General features: G+C 46.2%; 1 protein-coding gene across 1 annotated transcript in view; it reads left to right on the plus strand.

Moving 5' to 3' along the window:
• LOC119454285 (L-sorbose 1-dehydrogenase-like) overlaps positions 1–15,753 on the plus strand; it is a 38,077-nt gene that overhangs the window by 1,460 nt on the left and 20,864 nt on the right. Inside the window, exons 2-4 of the mRNA XM_037716255.2 lie at positions 2,098–2,242; positions 12,720–12,883; positions 13,773–13,950. Coding sequence (XP_037572183.1) covers positions 2,098–2,242; positions 12,720–12,883; positions 13,773–13,950 — 487 coding nt within the window. The remainder of the gene's footprint in view (positions 1–2,097; positions 2,243–12,719; positions 12,884–13,772; positions 13,951–15,753) is intronic.

The following is a 15,753-nucleotide window of genomic DNA, read 5'->3' on the forward strand; positions in this document are numbered from 1 at the left end:
AATATATGTATATGTATATAACCGGGGAAGCCGACTTCCGCTTCCGGTTCCACTTCCGGTTCCGGAAGCCAGCTTCCGGAGAACGCTTCCGGCGTTTTTCGCTCTCGTCCGTAGCTAGGTGCGCTGCATTGCAGAAGGGCGTTCGTTCCCGACGCGCACTCTCTTTCTCTCATTCCCGACGCGCGCTCTCTTTATCTTTCGTCCGTAGCTGTGGTTTACCCGAATGATCCCCCAGAGCTTCGCCCCACTCATAATCATTCACCCCGTGGATATGCTGTGATTTTTTTTTGCTGAAAACGTGCGGTGTTTGTGCGTAGTGTGTGTGTGTTTTCAACCCGCGCGGACGATGGAAAAAAAAACCAAACCAAACAAACTTTTCCGAAGAAGAACGCGCCATGCACCTGGAGCTTTTTTCATGCAATAAATTAATGAAATGAATTAAACAGTGATTGATGGATTGATTAATGTGGTTTATTGGCGCAAGGGCCAGATGTGGCCAGCGAGCGCCAATGCGAAATAATTATTTAATCAATAACGAGGTCCCCGGAGGTCCCGGCGCCGTAGATTCGCAGCGCGATCAGAAGCTGGAGTAGTGGCGGCACGGGTTGACCGCGTTCGTTGTCTTTTGGGGCGAGTCGCAGCATTTCCAACAGCCATAGCACCGCTTGCTTGGAAAAGCGGTACCGCCACGAGAATTCCGCGTCGTTGTATACTTCCATGGGATTCTGTCGATCCCTAAGTCGTGGCCGTATGGCGGCGTGTATTGGTATGCCTCATCATTCGTAATGTCGTGCACACGTCCGGCGAAATCGGCAAAGTAAGTCGGCGAGGCTGCCGTAGCAGTCGGCCATCTTGCTTGCTAGGCGAGAGTAGCGAAAGTCGCACTTAAAGGTTGCCAATGGCTGTATTTTACTTTCCGGCACTCAAGTGCCTATTCAAGTTTACCTTAAGTACAAGATTTCTCTATGAAACGCGTTAAGCATCGACCGGCTACTTAAGTCGTAAGCACAGGGTAAGTTCCGTTTGTGAATACGGGCCTTGGAGTTTTAATCTGTGAAAACACGTATTGGAATAAACATGTAGAGAAAGTCTGTTATAAATTGTCACGGACACTTGAAGTTTTATCGAGGCGGAGGTTTTTTCTCCCCCCACACATAACGCTTCTCGTGATAGATCTTTTCTACCTGATAAGGGGAACGGCTACCATTGCAAGAAATCTGTTTGCAGAAGAAAGCAGTGCGAATAGTCGTAAGTGATGCGTATGACTCCCACATTTAGACTATTTTTTATTACTTCAGATTTTTACCTTTTCTTTACTTATAAATTCATTTTTATGGACCGCTACAATGTAGACGTTATACATAATGACCTATTTGAACGTAATGGCCATAACACAGGAAAGAAAACGGGGAAAGTTCCTTGTCAAGGGCCAGCTATGGTCAACGAGTGATAAAGTGCATGCTACCAAGTATACTAAACATTTTGTAAATCGTGTAAAGAATATATATCACCTGGTGGCCGAGCTTAATGCTTTTCTTTCATTTAGTTATCTTTTTTTGGTCTTTTTGAGTTTTTTTGTCCTTAACGTTATACTCTAAGTACTGTGTGCGCTCAAAATATTTTCTACAGAAACTTCATTTGTAAGCATACTTGTAACCGAACGCTGACACTTGCTGCATCCTGCTGCCTGTGTTTGAGACGAGGTGTAAGCCTCTTTCAAGCCTTCTGTGACTTTTCGCCTACACCCCTAAGTGCCGTTGTACTTTTTAGTGCTGAATGTTGAACTAAAGTGAGTTGGACTCTGCCATCAGTCCTGAATGCTGAAAATGTTAATTGTTCTCAAGCTTGTACATATCGGTCAACACAGAGGAAAATTTCGCTTGAACAGTAGGTGAATATGAGTTTGTGCCCTGGAAGGCGCAGTTTGCATAATTCTGAAGAATGTGGTTGTTGTTGTAGCTACCACTACTTAATTTCAAGTGCAGAAAGTTTGACTCAGAACAGACCGGATGCTGCCGAATAAAAGCGAACCCGCGCTTAACCTGTATTTGAAGAACAAGCAGATGAGAGCAACTTCCGTGCAAATCTCCCCCGCAGATTCCTGTTCTGGCTGACCTGCCGGTAGGCTACAACCTTCAGGACCATATGCACGTCGAGGGCATCTCTGGCACGTTGCCTTATCCAGACGGAATAGAACTTTTCCGGACGTCCACGGTGCTGAACTACAAGCTCATGCGGACAGGTGCAGAACCATTCCGTTTTTCTTATTACTTTGGTGTGTATTTGGTTTACTACGTTTGCCCCGAGACAAGGACAAAGAACAGCATTTTTCTCAGCAAGGCCTTCGCCTCTCTGCACCAGAAGTTCCACGGTCCGTGTAAGAAAAAAAATTATCGCGAATATTATGGCAATAAAAAAACATGCGACACATTATTAGTCATAAATGATACGTAATACCACACTAGAATGGATGGGCCGTGAATATAAAAACCAAGCCGTCATTGCAGTAACAAACTAGACACGTGCGTGCGTGTGTGCGAGCTGTAAGGTATATCGTTGCCCACGTGTGTTTATATACCGCGTTTTCTCATACGTTTCGCGCCATTTAAATGTCCTTCCTGTCAACCGTCTATCTCAACACATCAGTAACCACAAAGCCGGCTGTCCTCCGAACTCATAACTCCACCCATTTTTACTTTCTTTGCACGAACGGCAAGAGAATGTGCACACTGCTGACCCTGGCAAATTCATTTAAGCTATCATACAGCTCGTCCAGTTACCTTTGTCCCCTACCCAGTCATGCAATATTACCTCATACATACAATAAATTTAAAAAAAAGTCAGAACCCACTCACCACTTGGCAATCAGAAAACGGTTTGCTATTAGGCATTTAAATCAGCGCGATGTTTTACATCTCTTAGGGCGCGACAATTGACATTTATTTAGGCTTTAGTTAGTACCACGTTTGATATGTTGTACCCGTTGTTTTAAGTTTGAATGCGAATGAGCTTACGCTGGAAGCGATACCCATGCTCTAGGCACGATTCATCGTCTTGCAAATTGCATGATTATTTGCGTGAATGCGCGAATAAATCACGCTTCCTCAAATTTTAACTACGAATAGCTGTTTATGAGTCTGACTTGCTCAATTTATCGTCTCATTTATTAGGCTGCCTGCCTGGAAGCCACATTCGTTTAATTTTCCTGGTCGAGCACTCGCTCATATCTGTTTCGGCACTGATAATTCAACCACATTATCAGTGCCGAGAGGCAAGTGATCAGCAAAGCGTTTGATCGCCTGTGCGATCGTCTATCACAAGAAAAAGCTCTAGGCAAGTGCTCCCAAACAAAGTCCGCGCAGAAGGCTTTATCTGCGCTCCTGAGGTATATAGGCCTTCGTGGTAGACTTTAAGAGCACTGACTGCTTCCGCTGTATACGTACGCGACTCCCGCGTACCGCTGACTCCCCTGTTGCAGGGAGTCACGAGTCATTACGGGTAGCGTGGGCCCAGTGGTCTATGCAGTTTGACCAGCAGCAGAGGGGGGCCTAGGCAGAGACGATGGGACGTACCGAATTACAATATCTAATTACATCGTTACGTCAGGAACGGTCAGCTCGACCAGCTGCTCAACAAGGAGGAAAAGCGGACCCTCCGAGCTTCTGTTTAAAGGCCTACTACAATGAAACTTCACTTGGGGTAAAATGGCTATAGATACACAGCATATACTATAAATGTAATCTTGGCAAAGCCGATTGCTGTGTAATTGTGCTATTTTCTCATCAGCAGCCTTTAAATAGCGCCTAAGCAGACGACTCATGCACACTTTTGGTGAGCGGTAGTGATGCGGATATGGCGAAAGTCCGAGAGCCGTACATGACTGCTGATATTTCAGTTGCGCCTGGGTGCGTCACTCGCTCAACCTTCGCAAGTTGATGAGTCGCTTCCGACGTGTTTTTTTTTTTTTTTTCGTTGCGCACGTGATTTGAGTTGTTGCAAGAATTCCGACGTGTTGCGTGGTCGTCGGGTGCACCGACCACGTACTCGAACACCACTGATCGCTGTGCAGTACACAATGCCGTGCAGAGAAAGTCAGAATACGTCTTTCTTGCCCAGCTTTCAGCCTGTAAGCGTGCGCCGCACAGCAGCAGGCATGTACGACGCGGGCAAGCCAACGCGCACAAAACATGTGAACTGCATTTGACGAAGCTGCACAGGCTGCATTTCGCGAGCGGTCACTTACCCTTGCACGATCTGCTTGTGAAACGCTTTCACGGCATGACTAAAGGTACTGTAAGACACGATGGCGCACGAAAAGCAAGGGTAAGTTGTATTCAAGGGCGATATTCTGGAGCGATCTTTTCCAATGGTGCATAATCTTCGACATTCTACAGCGAAGCTATGACTAGGACCCCGGGTTTTTTTCGCGTTTCTCGACAGAAAACTATCATCAGTGGCTAATACCCCCATGAGCACTCATACCCCGGTGAGCAAGCAAAAAAATGCAATGGATGATATCCCCGTAAGGCAGAGGCTACAAGCAATCAGCAAATTAACGCGAACAGTGCACACATTCTTTGGAGCCACGCATACAGCATACAGGATAGCATATGTTTGAATACAGAACAAGCTCAAGACAAGCATGCGAACCACATAATTTATAAGGCGCTCGTGATAGCAATGCGAAGCACGTAGCGATTCCCGCAAGCTGCCGCGGCGACGCCAGCTTGCGACGCGAGGTGTGATGCCCCGTGCCATTCGTAATAAAATAACCCTTTTTGAAACGAATTTCAATGTTGTTTCAGCACCGATATGGGCGGCAGCGTGTTGTCAAAATTACCATAACTCGGAGAGATCACTACTACCATTACTCTACAGCTTTGCTGTTGAAAGCCACCACTATTTGGGATGGCCAGTCAATGTTTTTTTTTTACTCGCTGTATAGTTTGAGCGCTGAACAACGCTGTATAGCCAACTGCCAGCAAGATGCTGCCCACAACATCGATTCCCACGGTGCGTGGGATCTGCGAAACTTTGCAACAGTGGAGCAGCTTAAGGCCGAGCTTGAACCGCGCGTTAATCAGTTTTGCGAAGCGCGCGCCAGCCACTGGTGGTCAGAGTGGCGAGGATGAGAGAGGGAGAGCGCTCGCCGAGCGTCCGGTAGGCGGAGCCAAGGAGAGAGAGACGACGGCGTGGGGGGGTTGTAGTTTAGAAGCGTGTACTGTCGGCGCAGAGCATTCAGACGTTCGGCGACGAGTATGGGGAGGACAAAGAAGCAACTGTCTCCGGAAGAAGCGGCGGAGCAGGAAAGACGACGGGAAGCTGCTCGAGCATGGGCCCCACGACGACGTGCCGACCCGACGTGCAAGGGCAGCCGAGACTAAGCGCAGGCGCAAATCCGAACACCCCTAGTTTCGATTGATGGAGGCGGCGTCGCGACAACGGTACGAAGAGACTCATTGGTAAAGTAAAAGCCAAGTTGAAGCCACCAGCTCCACTGTTTCACCAGTATTCGCGACGTTAAGCCAGTGCAGCTGCGCTGATTGTCTTTTTCAGTCCCGTGGTGAAAAAAAAAAAAACAAAGAAAGAAAACTCGCCGACAATTAAGCCCAAACCGCATTCACGCGATTTTGTGCGCGACGGCGATGAGCGACGGCTTCGAGCGACGAAACGAGCCGTCACGCGAACAGATCGCTTGGTCTTTTCGCTCAATCGCTCGGTTCTAGAAATCTAGAATTCGTCGCTCGTCGCCCGGAAGTGCTATGAGCGACTAGCCAATAGCGCGAAGCCGGAACTAGATATACATCAGTCAAGTACAACCGATTGTCGCACGGAACGAGCAAACGACTAAATTTTGATACGTGCAAGGATAATAACGTAGTGCAAGACCTTTAGAAATATTTATGCTGCCCTTTACACTCAAACACATCAACGTAAATTAATAAAGCAAGCGTCACGCCAGTTTCGGCGAGTATTTGCTGCCCTCATACCGGCAACACCGGGGAGACGTCGCTCAAAGTCGTCGTTCGTCTCGTCGCTTGCATGCGGTACGACTTGTAGGCGACGAGCGAACGCGACAGCCATCTCCATCGCGTCGCTTGTCGCTGTCGCGCGCAAGATCGCGTGAATGCGGTTTATACTTTAAGATACTCCTTAATGCGAAATTTGAGTGCACCTCAACAGTAGCCAAAGTCAACGGCGTCGACAGGCACTCCTGCTTGCTATGCACTCCTGCACGATATGGGTCAATGACGTCAGTGAGGCTGTTTGCAGAATACCAGGGAATCAAATGGATCTTGTTCTTGTCCGTGTCTTCTAGCGCTGTGACTACCTCTGATGTATCTAACCAACTAGCCCAAAAAGCCATACTTGTCGTTAGTTTACTCGCGCCAAGCGCCCATCTTCCCCAAGAAGCAGCGAAAAATAATTCCTGAAAGTTTTTATGCGCCCGAGGTTTATGATAGCTAAGTTGCGATAAAAAGCGCCGTTCACTAAGCTTTGGAGCCTGCAATAGACCGTTTCAAAACACGGTGATGGGTTAAATCTCGACGAGTGCTGCTGAGGTCAGCGCATATTTCACGAATCGCCGCGGGTACCGGCAGGCCCGTCGGCGCCCTTCTTTACACCTATGCTAACTGTCTCGGCGCAAAAAGTTTTATGTCATAATCCCCTAATGTTTTGGTTGAGATTTCATTTGCAACCACGCCCGTGGCCTCCATTCGAAACATTTAAATCTGTCCTTTTCCTTTGTAGCTTCTTTCAACCTATAAAGTAGGAACCAAACTGGTGAAACACATCACCAAATACCTGTCCCAGCGTGTTTAGCCTTTTTAATACTTCTGTTATGGATGTACCAATGCAAGCCCATTGGCCTGCGCTGATATTTGATCGGTAAAAAAATGAGCTTGGTTATTGAAGGAATAAAAACGAATAAAACCCATCAAGCAGTAATAAAATGTAATATCTCACCTGTTCGTCGAGGTATGACCAGTTTGTTTCTGAATGAGCACAAAATTTGTTACCCAAGCAAAGAAAATATTTATTGATTGCTCATTAACACACAGATAATAGGTGACCAACATTTTTTAATGAGACCGCAACATATAGCACTTGTAAAATTGAACATGAATGTTAAATAGAAGACAATAAATTATAAAACAATTGTGATGACATATGTACATAGATATAGGCTTCAGACAGAGCAAAAATTCGCTAAACTTCACATTCCAGCTTGCTTACGCAAGGCTGACCCCTGCACCAGTCTTGCTTCCGTGTCCACTGAGATAATTACTTGGAGTTTGTCGAAGATGAATTCGTTGCCTCACTCTGGCATACGAATGCGACCAACATTTTGCTTATTCGTCCTTTGTGAGTCATGCATGTCTTCATAGAGGGTTTTCCTATTTCTTCGAGATATCCTATAAGAGAACGAAGCGGCGACTTCATGGTGAAAAATTTGGCTGTGCACCATGAGTTAACAGCGGTAAGATGTTCCTCGTAGTTTTTCAAAGTTTTCATGTCATCATTGCTGGAATAGACGAGATTGTGCCCGTCCCTGATGTATTCTTTGAGTGCAGTCAGGGAAGCATATTCGTCATCAGGGTTGCCAAGTAGAGCAGCCTTGCACGGCGCGCAAATTACAGATTTCAAAATCGCTTTCAAAATAAAGCCCCCAAGGTAAAACAAGATCCGACATTCGGTTGACGTGAGCTCTTCAATGAAGAGAATTTCGGAGTCATTGATTTCCGCGACTTCGTTTTTGGTAGATCCCTTTTTGCCTTGTGCAAGCAGATCAACAAGGTACTCACGGCCATCATGTTCATAGCTTGTTGATTTGGAAGTGTGAAAAAATTGGTTGACACTGACGAGTCGGAGTGCACACTTGAAGTCATACGCACTGGGCACTGGTTTTATGAGCCGCACCACAGAAAAAACGTTTCCTAGGCAAACTTGTAGTAGCCTGGTCGCGAGAAGGGATTCATACCCATCACTGCCGAGAAGCACTTTCTGAAGGCGAAAGACAGCCGTTGTCGCAATTAGGACTCCTGCTTGCGTTGGCTTCCACTGGGAGCCCGTGCTCATTCTGATTTCTCTGATGGTGTCTGTTGCCATGCGTAGAGGGTCCAAAGCCGCATGGTATTTCGTTACGTTTCTGCGGCTTAGCGCCATGGTGGGATGACGCCATGACATAAAGGCATGCCACCTGGAAATGAGGACCATAAACCATGCCGTTGTTTCAACTTCTGGTTCGATCACTCTTTCTTTTATCAGGAAGCGAATAGCTGGTGGGGCTTCGCGGAAAAGCTGGACAGCGACTCCAACTTTCATCTTGGTGAAGTGGCCACAACTAATGTGAACTTCTGACAAATTTGGTGCTACCTTAAGTTCATTGGCAGTGTCGTAATCTAGGACGGCCTGTACGTGCTCCAATTTCACCTTCAAGGCCGTCTATCCATTCTGGCTTACTGTAGCATCACTGAGTGTGAAAACGTTAGAGCTTAGAAGCTGTTCTCTCAGGTTCTTAAGGACGTGTGCTGGATCTGAGACGAAGAAAAGTACGTTGCCTCATAAAGTTGGCTGGGGTATTGAGCGCGAAGTTGCGGAGTGACGGTGGCTGGAAAAGCCAAATTCTCGCCACATAGCACGGTTTGCTGCACCCATGTCACATGTGAGAACACGGATTCTTAGAGAAATCTGGCTGCATATCTGAACTATTTGCAGGACATACGACTTGAGTACAGAGCCGTCCACATGCCCACCAGTGAATTCGTAGGCTATCACTTGCTTCCATCTTTGGTTTAGTCCACCCAACATAAACACCAAAGCATGATTGGCTGGCTCCTCAGGCTTTGAGGGCAGCGTCGTTCCTCCCAGAAGCACGTCTTCGCCTCGATCCAGTTGGAATCCCGGTGCTATCTCCATTTCATCTAGAAAGAGAACGCAGTCTTTCTCCACGTTTTCCATTCTCTCTGCTTTGCACCTCATTACGTCGATCACTTCATGCAGGATACCTGGCAGAAACTTCAGGCTTTGAAATCTTCTCGCTAACGTTCTGCTTCATGGGAGGGGGTAGCGCATCTTTCTGAGTGTTTCGTACCCGGTGTTTCCACAAGCAAATTTAATTTGGAGACTTTGCTTTACTGTTCGCGCTGACCACGAATTGCCTACATTATTGTTGAGGGAAAGCGCACGAATTTGGTCCTCATTAAAAACATCATGTTTGGTGAGAAATCCGTTGCCTTTTTCTGAAGCTTACGAAGCTGAGTCTGTAGATTTCTCACATTGTTTTTAGATTTGACATGATGCTCTTTCAGCTTAGTGTAGGCTGCTGTGAGGTCTGCAATCTTCTTTCTAAGCTCTGCCGGCTCGGAATCTATTGAATTAGTCGCACTAAGAACCAATGCAGTTTCCTCAAGGCGTACAGCCTCGGAGAGCGAAGAAAGTTGCCTATTAGCACTCCTGACTTCTGTACTGTCCGATCGCTCCGCAGACACCGTGTATGACGAAGTATCAACAGGTGGAAATTCTTGTATAGTTAAGGGAATGGTGTCCTCTATTTCTGGGGATGAATCTTGTAGGGCTGCGTCATCACTGATCAATTTAGGCGCATGCACACATCGTTCCCGTGGTGGCCTTCGCTGTTTAGGAAGTTCTGCAAGTAGATAAATAGAGAATGCGCATTACATAAGCATTAAAATAGTGGCCCCTTAACGCATAATAGAAAGCGCGCCAGCAAATTTGTTATGTATGTGCACAAATCGTTTCCTGACACCAACTTTTCAAATGCAGATAATAAGGCGATAAGCAAGAGTAACAAATACCAGGGTTAGGAGGCTATCTTACCTTTGAATGGGAACACCGTTGGCACAACGTTTGGTTTGAACTTTTTCCACCCATCCGCGCGGTTCTGTTCGAAGCTGCTGTCTTCGAAGTGAGCCTGCAGATGAATTTGAGGCAGGATTCAGCGGCGCATTTACGGCACGCATATGATAACGTTGAATACAGGATACATAAGAAGACGGAATACAGAAGACGAACATAGTAGCCAAAATATCAGGCAAATTCCTCGAATGAGTCTCAATCTGCACATAACAATATAACCTGTTTATGCCATTCACTGACTTAGCGCGGTGTCGCAGGACGAAGCTTCGGATAACAGGCAGGGAAAGCTACCGAACAGCTTATACGTGTCAAAATCAGCACAAGAAAACGATAGAGCATTTATTCAAATTGGTTCCTGTACAAGATAGTTGCACACTAATTGCTGCAGCATATCTGCCCATGCTTGTCCTCATGCTCTGACTTTATGGAATGTTTGGACGCCGACCGCGGTTCGCCAACTACAGCATTGTAAAGGCAATGAACTTTAATGAAAGAAATCGGCGAAAGCACGCTTGTCACTTATTCTGAACCGGCAACATCGTATTGTATTGCACAATCTCGGACGCAAACAAACATGCCGCAGGTAATTGCCGGCCCCGCACGCTAGTGCATCTTTATGACTTTGCCAGTCTTTCGCGGAGCTTTTTTTTTTTTTTTTACGTCGAGCAAGACTAATAGTGCAGATAACACATGTGCCCACTGCTTCCAGTGAACGGCATTTACCTACCCACCCTCAAATTCAATAAATCACAATAAACGTAGCACGGAACCGACATGCGGCACTTACGCTGCAGACACACGAGGAGTTGCTCGGTCGCCACTTGTCACGCTTGACCCGCACCAGCCACAGAAGCCTCCTTTTTGGGTCTCTTGGAAAATGAAACATCCTCCAACCATTTCGCGAGTGATTGGAGCACTGGGGAACGCAACATCCAGGCATTCCACGTCGAAGAAAGCAGCGCGAACGCCGCAGCACATGGCGTACGCCTGCACAGCAGCGCGGCGAGGACAATGCGGGCAACAAAATGGCGGAGGGAGCGCGCAAGAGCCGGTCGAGGCGGCGTCGACTGGTTCAAAGGCTGGCACCACCCTAAGCGTGGGCGCGCGCATCGAGGCACCCAATGAAGCGTGCTACTCTGCCGCCATCTCGTAGTCTTTCGCCACACAGTAGCCATACCCTCCTCCACTTACAACTTCATGGTTTCGCTGCTTCCACCTCCGCTTACCTCCTCGCGTCTTGCATTCCCCATTGCGCTCCGCGTTCCATTTCATCTTTCGCTGTGATCGTTCACTCGGTTACGCCGACGCTAGCCGCAGAAACGGGCGCCTGCTGTGCTGTAAAATGATTTTGGCGGCTGTTTTGCGACTCACCCGCTCGTATTTCAAGCTTAAAATTTTCCACGGAGGCTACTGTACGCCTAAGGTGTCTGAAACTGGGCTTTTTACGTGGTCGATAATTACGTTGCAGTTGGCCTTAAGGCTGCTTGCTCGTCGGCGAGCTGCGCGGCGCGTTTTGGAACACCCTCGCGCAGGGAAGAGTGAGAGCGGACTCGAGCCACGCCTGCGGCTCCTTACGACCCATGCTTGGTTTCCCATGGATTCCCATGTTTGGTTCCACCCCAACAGTGTGAATTCAGTCTTAGGGGCAGAAGGCACAAACACGCACACATAGACGCGAATGGTCGCGGGCGCGGCCGTCCATTTTTGAGCTCGTAGGGCTTCTCGGCGTCTTCGACGTCCGGGCGTTTGCCGCTGTTTTGCCCGCGTGGCACAAATTGTTAGTGACAGAGGCGAGGACTTGTAATAGCGGTGACTTTTTGCTCGTCACTCTTTCTCTCTCTCTCTCCTTACACTTTCTCTTTTTGTCGCCCTACCCGTTTTCCGCGTGCACGGTAGACAACGGCAACTACCTTTCGTTAACCTCCTTTCGTTTATATGCATTTTTTATCTCTCTATTAATTTTCGTCGCACATCTGATACATGCTGGTAAAAGTAGTTTACAAAGGAAATTAGAAGATTGCCACGAAGAATGTTTGCCTTGCGTCGTTCATCTTGGCATACTCTCGGACCATCTCCGTCAATGAGTTTATCTGAGTTTACCAAGCAATACTAGCTAATGTCGCATGATCGTGCTAGTCTATACAATCTTGTGAATTTCAAATTTGCGATATTTAGCGTTGTAACATTCCAGTTTGTTCATTTCCAAAAGCCTCCATTTCATCAGGCACGTCTCTCTTTGTAGCGCACATATGTGATCTGCATATATGTCGTCCCCACTCTTAAAGTATTGTTTAGCGTACTGCAGTAAAACCGCCATTAACTTATTAAAATGTCATCTTTGCATGCTGACAACGCCGTGAGTGGCACGCGAGTCATTGTTAGCGGGAAGCAAGTCACAGGTGCCGAGTTATTTGTGTCCGACCAATGTCGCTCCCAGATGTTATGTCGCCGCATCTGCTCACCACCAGGTCAATTAAACTGCTTCTTGATATGGTCTGTACCTGAAGCCGTAATGCTTACAATTAATAATGAATTAATATAAAATATACCCTTGGAAAATTGTTTCAATTGTCATCACTTAAATGCATTTAGCCTAACTAATTATTAGCCGAGTAGCTTTAGTTTCCTATTGTTTTGGATTCTTGAAAATAAGAAAAGTTACTGCATATGTATTCGGGTGAAAAACGCCGTCTAAAGAAGTTCCTTTTCATTGAGAACATTTAAAAGTTAGCTGAGTTATTGTCAATATACGAATATGGCGTGTCTTCTTTTAAGAATCGTGTTCAGGTAAACGGTTTTGCGCTCGAACACGAACGCTTACTCTATTCTTTCTGCAGGTCCATTTGCCATTCCTGGATCCATTGAGGCTCTTGCATTTGTTAGCACGCCGTATGTGAATGCATCGCTGGAATTCCCGGATGTTGAGATCGTCCTGCAGTCCCTCCCTTCTTCAGCGCTTCCCTTGGAATACTATCTGACAAACATGGATCTCCGGAAAGAGGTGAGGGGACTAAGTTTTCTGTCGTACAATGTGCGGTATGCCCTCATCTTTTCATGGGACACGGGCAATATTGCTACGTGGAGATTGATACGTGGAGAAATAATGTCTGGGAATGTTCCAATGGGAAATAATACGAGTAAAATAGCATAAAAATATTAGAGAAAAACAACCTTCGAATATAGGATGGAATGTCAAATACGTTAGCATCTCTAGATAAAAAGAAATATAAAGGTTGCGTGGCGATGATTCAATAACTAAATGTACAGAATATTCTTTAACAAACAGAAAAAGAAGAGGCGCAGCAAGGGTACGAAAAAGAGCACGAAATTGCACAGCGCCTGTGTTTCGCAATCACGCTGTCTGTATTCCCGTTCTTTCCTTTCCAACACTGCTATAGCACTGATGCAAGATGGTAGGCGTGCTGTCGTGCTTATTGTTTCTCTGCTTTAATGTACTTTCCTAACTCGCGCATATCACCAAACCAGTGGGGGTTGAAGCATGCACGAAGACACATCAAGAAGGCTTAATGATACTACCGCAATTTTCGCGACAAAGTACACCCACTCCGCACGTCTTCTAAGAATGATTAATTTAACAAGTGGCCATTCGATGCCTTGTACTTACATACGTATTAGTCTCAAAGATGCCCAAGGAAAGTTAATTGTCGTATCGGTCATCTCGAAATTGCCGGCACTGACCTTATAGAGTCCCGCCCATACGCAATTAAAGCTAACATTTTTAGTGTCCTTTACATTAAAAAATTATCAAAGATGCCCCGGGGCATGTGCGATCTTGAAAAAGGGGTAGAAATTTGTTCGCTCAGGAACCAATGTCGTTAATCAGTGCAAACTGTAACATTTTAATATTTTGCTTGTTTATTCCTACTCAGGTGTACGATCAATACTTCCTGCCCAAACGCGGAGATTACGGATTCGCACTGGCTCCAGTGATGAACAGGCCGAAATCGAGAGGTTACGTGAAACTGAGGACAGCGAACCCACTGGACCAACCAATCATTGACCCGAAGTATTTGACGCATCCTTACGATCTTGCGGTGGCAGTTGAAGGTACATTGATACATAGTTGAAGCATTAAATAAATGAGAGTATGTTTTTAACCATTTTCCCAACACTTTCATGCGCATGTAAACGCAGAACCAAGGCTTTCCGAATACGGAAAAATTTAAGCATGCAGCTAATCAATATACGAGCTAGCATACATGCCGCATTTACAATGTTTCGTCGGAGAGAAGTTTCTTGTACGTCATAGACTTTCTCGGGGTAAACGTGTTTACCCCAAACAGTCCAAGTACCATTTCACATCAAGGAAAATCAGAACTTGTTCCTGGCCATGAGGGGTACATTCCTACCAACAAATATTTCTACCGTAAAAATATTTAGCCTATTAAATAATTTGTACCTGGTTTCCGTATTTATCCACGAATACACTCGTTCCAGCGTATCAAGAACGATGCCGTTGGCTTTGCATTAATTTTACGCTCTTAAATCAGAATGTAGTTGTCGGTGCCAACGTATCGACCCTTTTGACAGCGTTCCCACGGTGGCCGCCATATTTGATCACGTGGTGACGGGTCCATTACTAGCGTAAGCCGGCCTCCATTGCCGATGTTCACGATGGCAGCGCATGACGGCGGCGCGGCCCAGCCAGCCGAGGTTTCAGCGGTTGTCGTTTACAATGAATGGGTGAACGAAAAGAGTCTTTGACCACAGCTTCAGATGACATGGGAATATCTCACATATCTCGTTCCGTGCTCTTGACGCCTCGTCCGAACGCCGCGACACTCCAGTACGGTGAGCGCACTAGAAGGCAGGGCTACAAATTGTTTTCCAAGTATTGCGGTACACTAACTTCCGCCGGTGTATTAAATCGAGAATACTGTGGTATGCTTTTGGCATTGTTATTTATTGCCAATGGTCTCGAAGCCACAGGCTGGCTTGCGTTTAGGTTCAGTAGTTTGTTTGGTGCGATGTCATTACGTTACTTATTCTGTACCTACTCACTCGCGATTGTGCGAATTGCGGTAGATATTTTTTATATTATGCTCGCTCCGAGTTTACAAAAGGCACGTTGAACTCTTGCATGTTTCGACATCCAGTTTCGAGAAATGCGGTTTTGTAATAGCCTACAGAAAGTGCGTCACAGCGTTCGTCACTCATTTGTGTTGTGGCTCGCGACGGAAAGTTCAGCTTCATTCTTACTTAACAATAAACCAGTCATTGGTTGGCATTCTCGCTAATGAGCGCACTCATTTATCACACGTCAATGAGTTTGAGTTTGCTTTAGGGACTGGGCATCAGCGGAGAGCCAGGAACACGCACACAATAAGCACAGTCGACTGCTAAATTTGCGGTACTGTATCATTTATTTCCGGCAACTTTTTGCCTTTGATAAAAAGAAATTATTCTGAAATCGTTGCGGCACAGCAAAAAACGGAGCTAGAAGAAGGTTGGACAATTTATTCCGGAGTTTTTGGCACAAGAAAACAAAGGAGAAAACCTAAGATGAGAGCAGCTACAGTAAAGCACTGTTAGCTAAACGTCAACGAGTAGCGCATCTTTTTTTCGATGCTTCTCCATAGTGAACACAAAGCACTGCAAGCTGATCAGCATTCAAAGATTCATGTGGAAATATCACAGATTTCAACCTAATACTCAACAAATATGCTTACTTACGTATGCATGCGCGCGTATTGCATATTTAGCTGATATTAAAGTGGGTTTAGCGAACTGCGGGGGCTTATGATACATGAGGGACGCCGAATTGCGTGCGTTCTACATTTATTTCGACCATCTGGTTTTACTTAAAGTTCACTTCAGTGCACGTCAAAGAACAGGAGTATCTTGGCGTTT

The sequence above is a fragment of the Dermacentor silvarum genome, chromosome 5 (genome assembly GCF_013339745.2).
Source record: "Dermacentor silvarum isolate Dsil-2018 chromosome 5, BIME_Dsil_1.4, whole genome shotgun sequence".
Lineage (NCBI taxonomy): Eukaryota > Metazoa > Arthropoda > Arachnida > Ixodida > Ixodidae > Dermacentor > Dermacentor silvarum.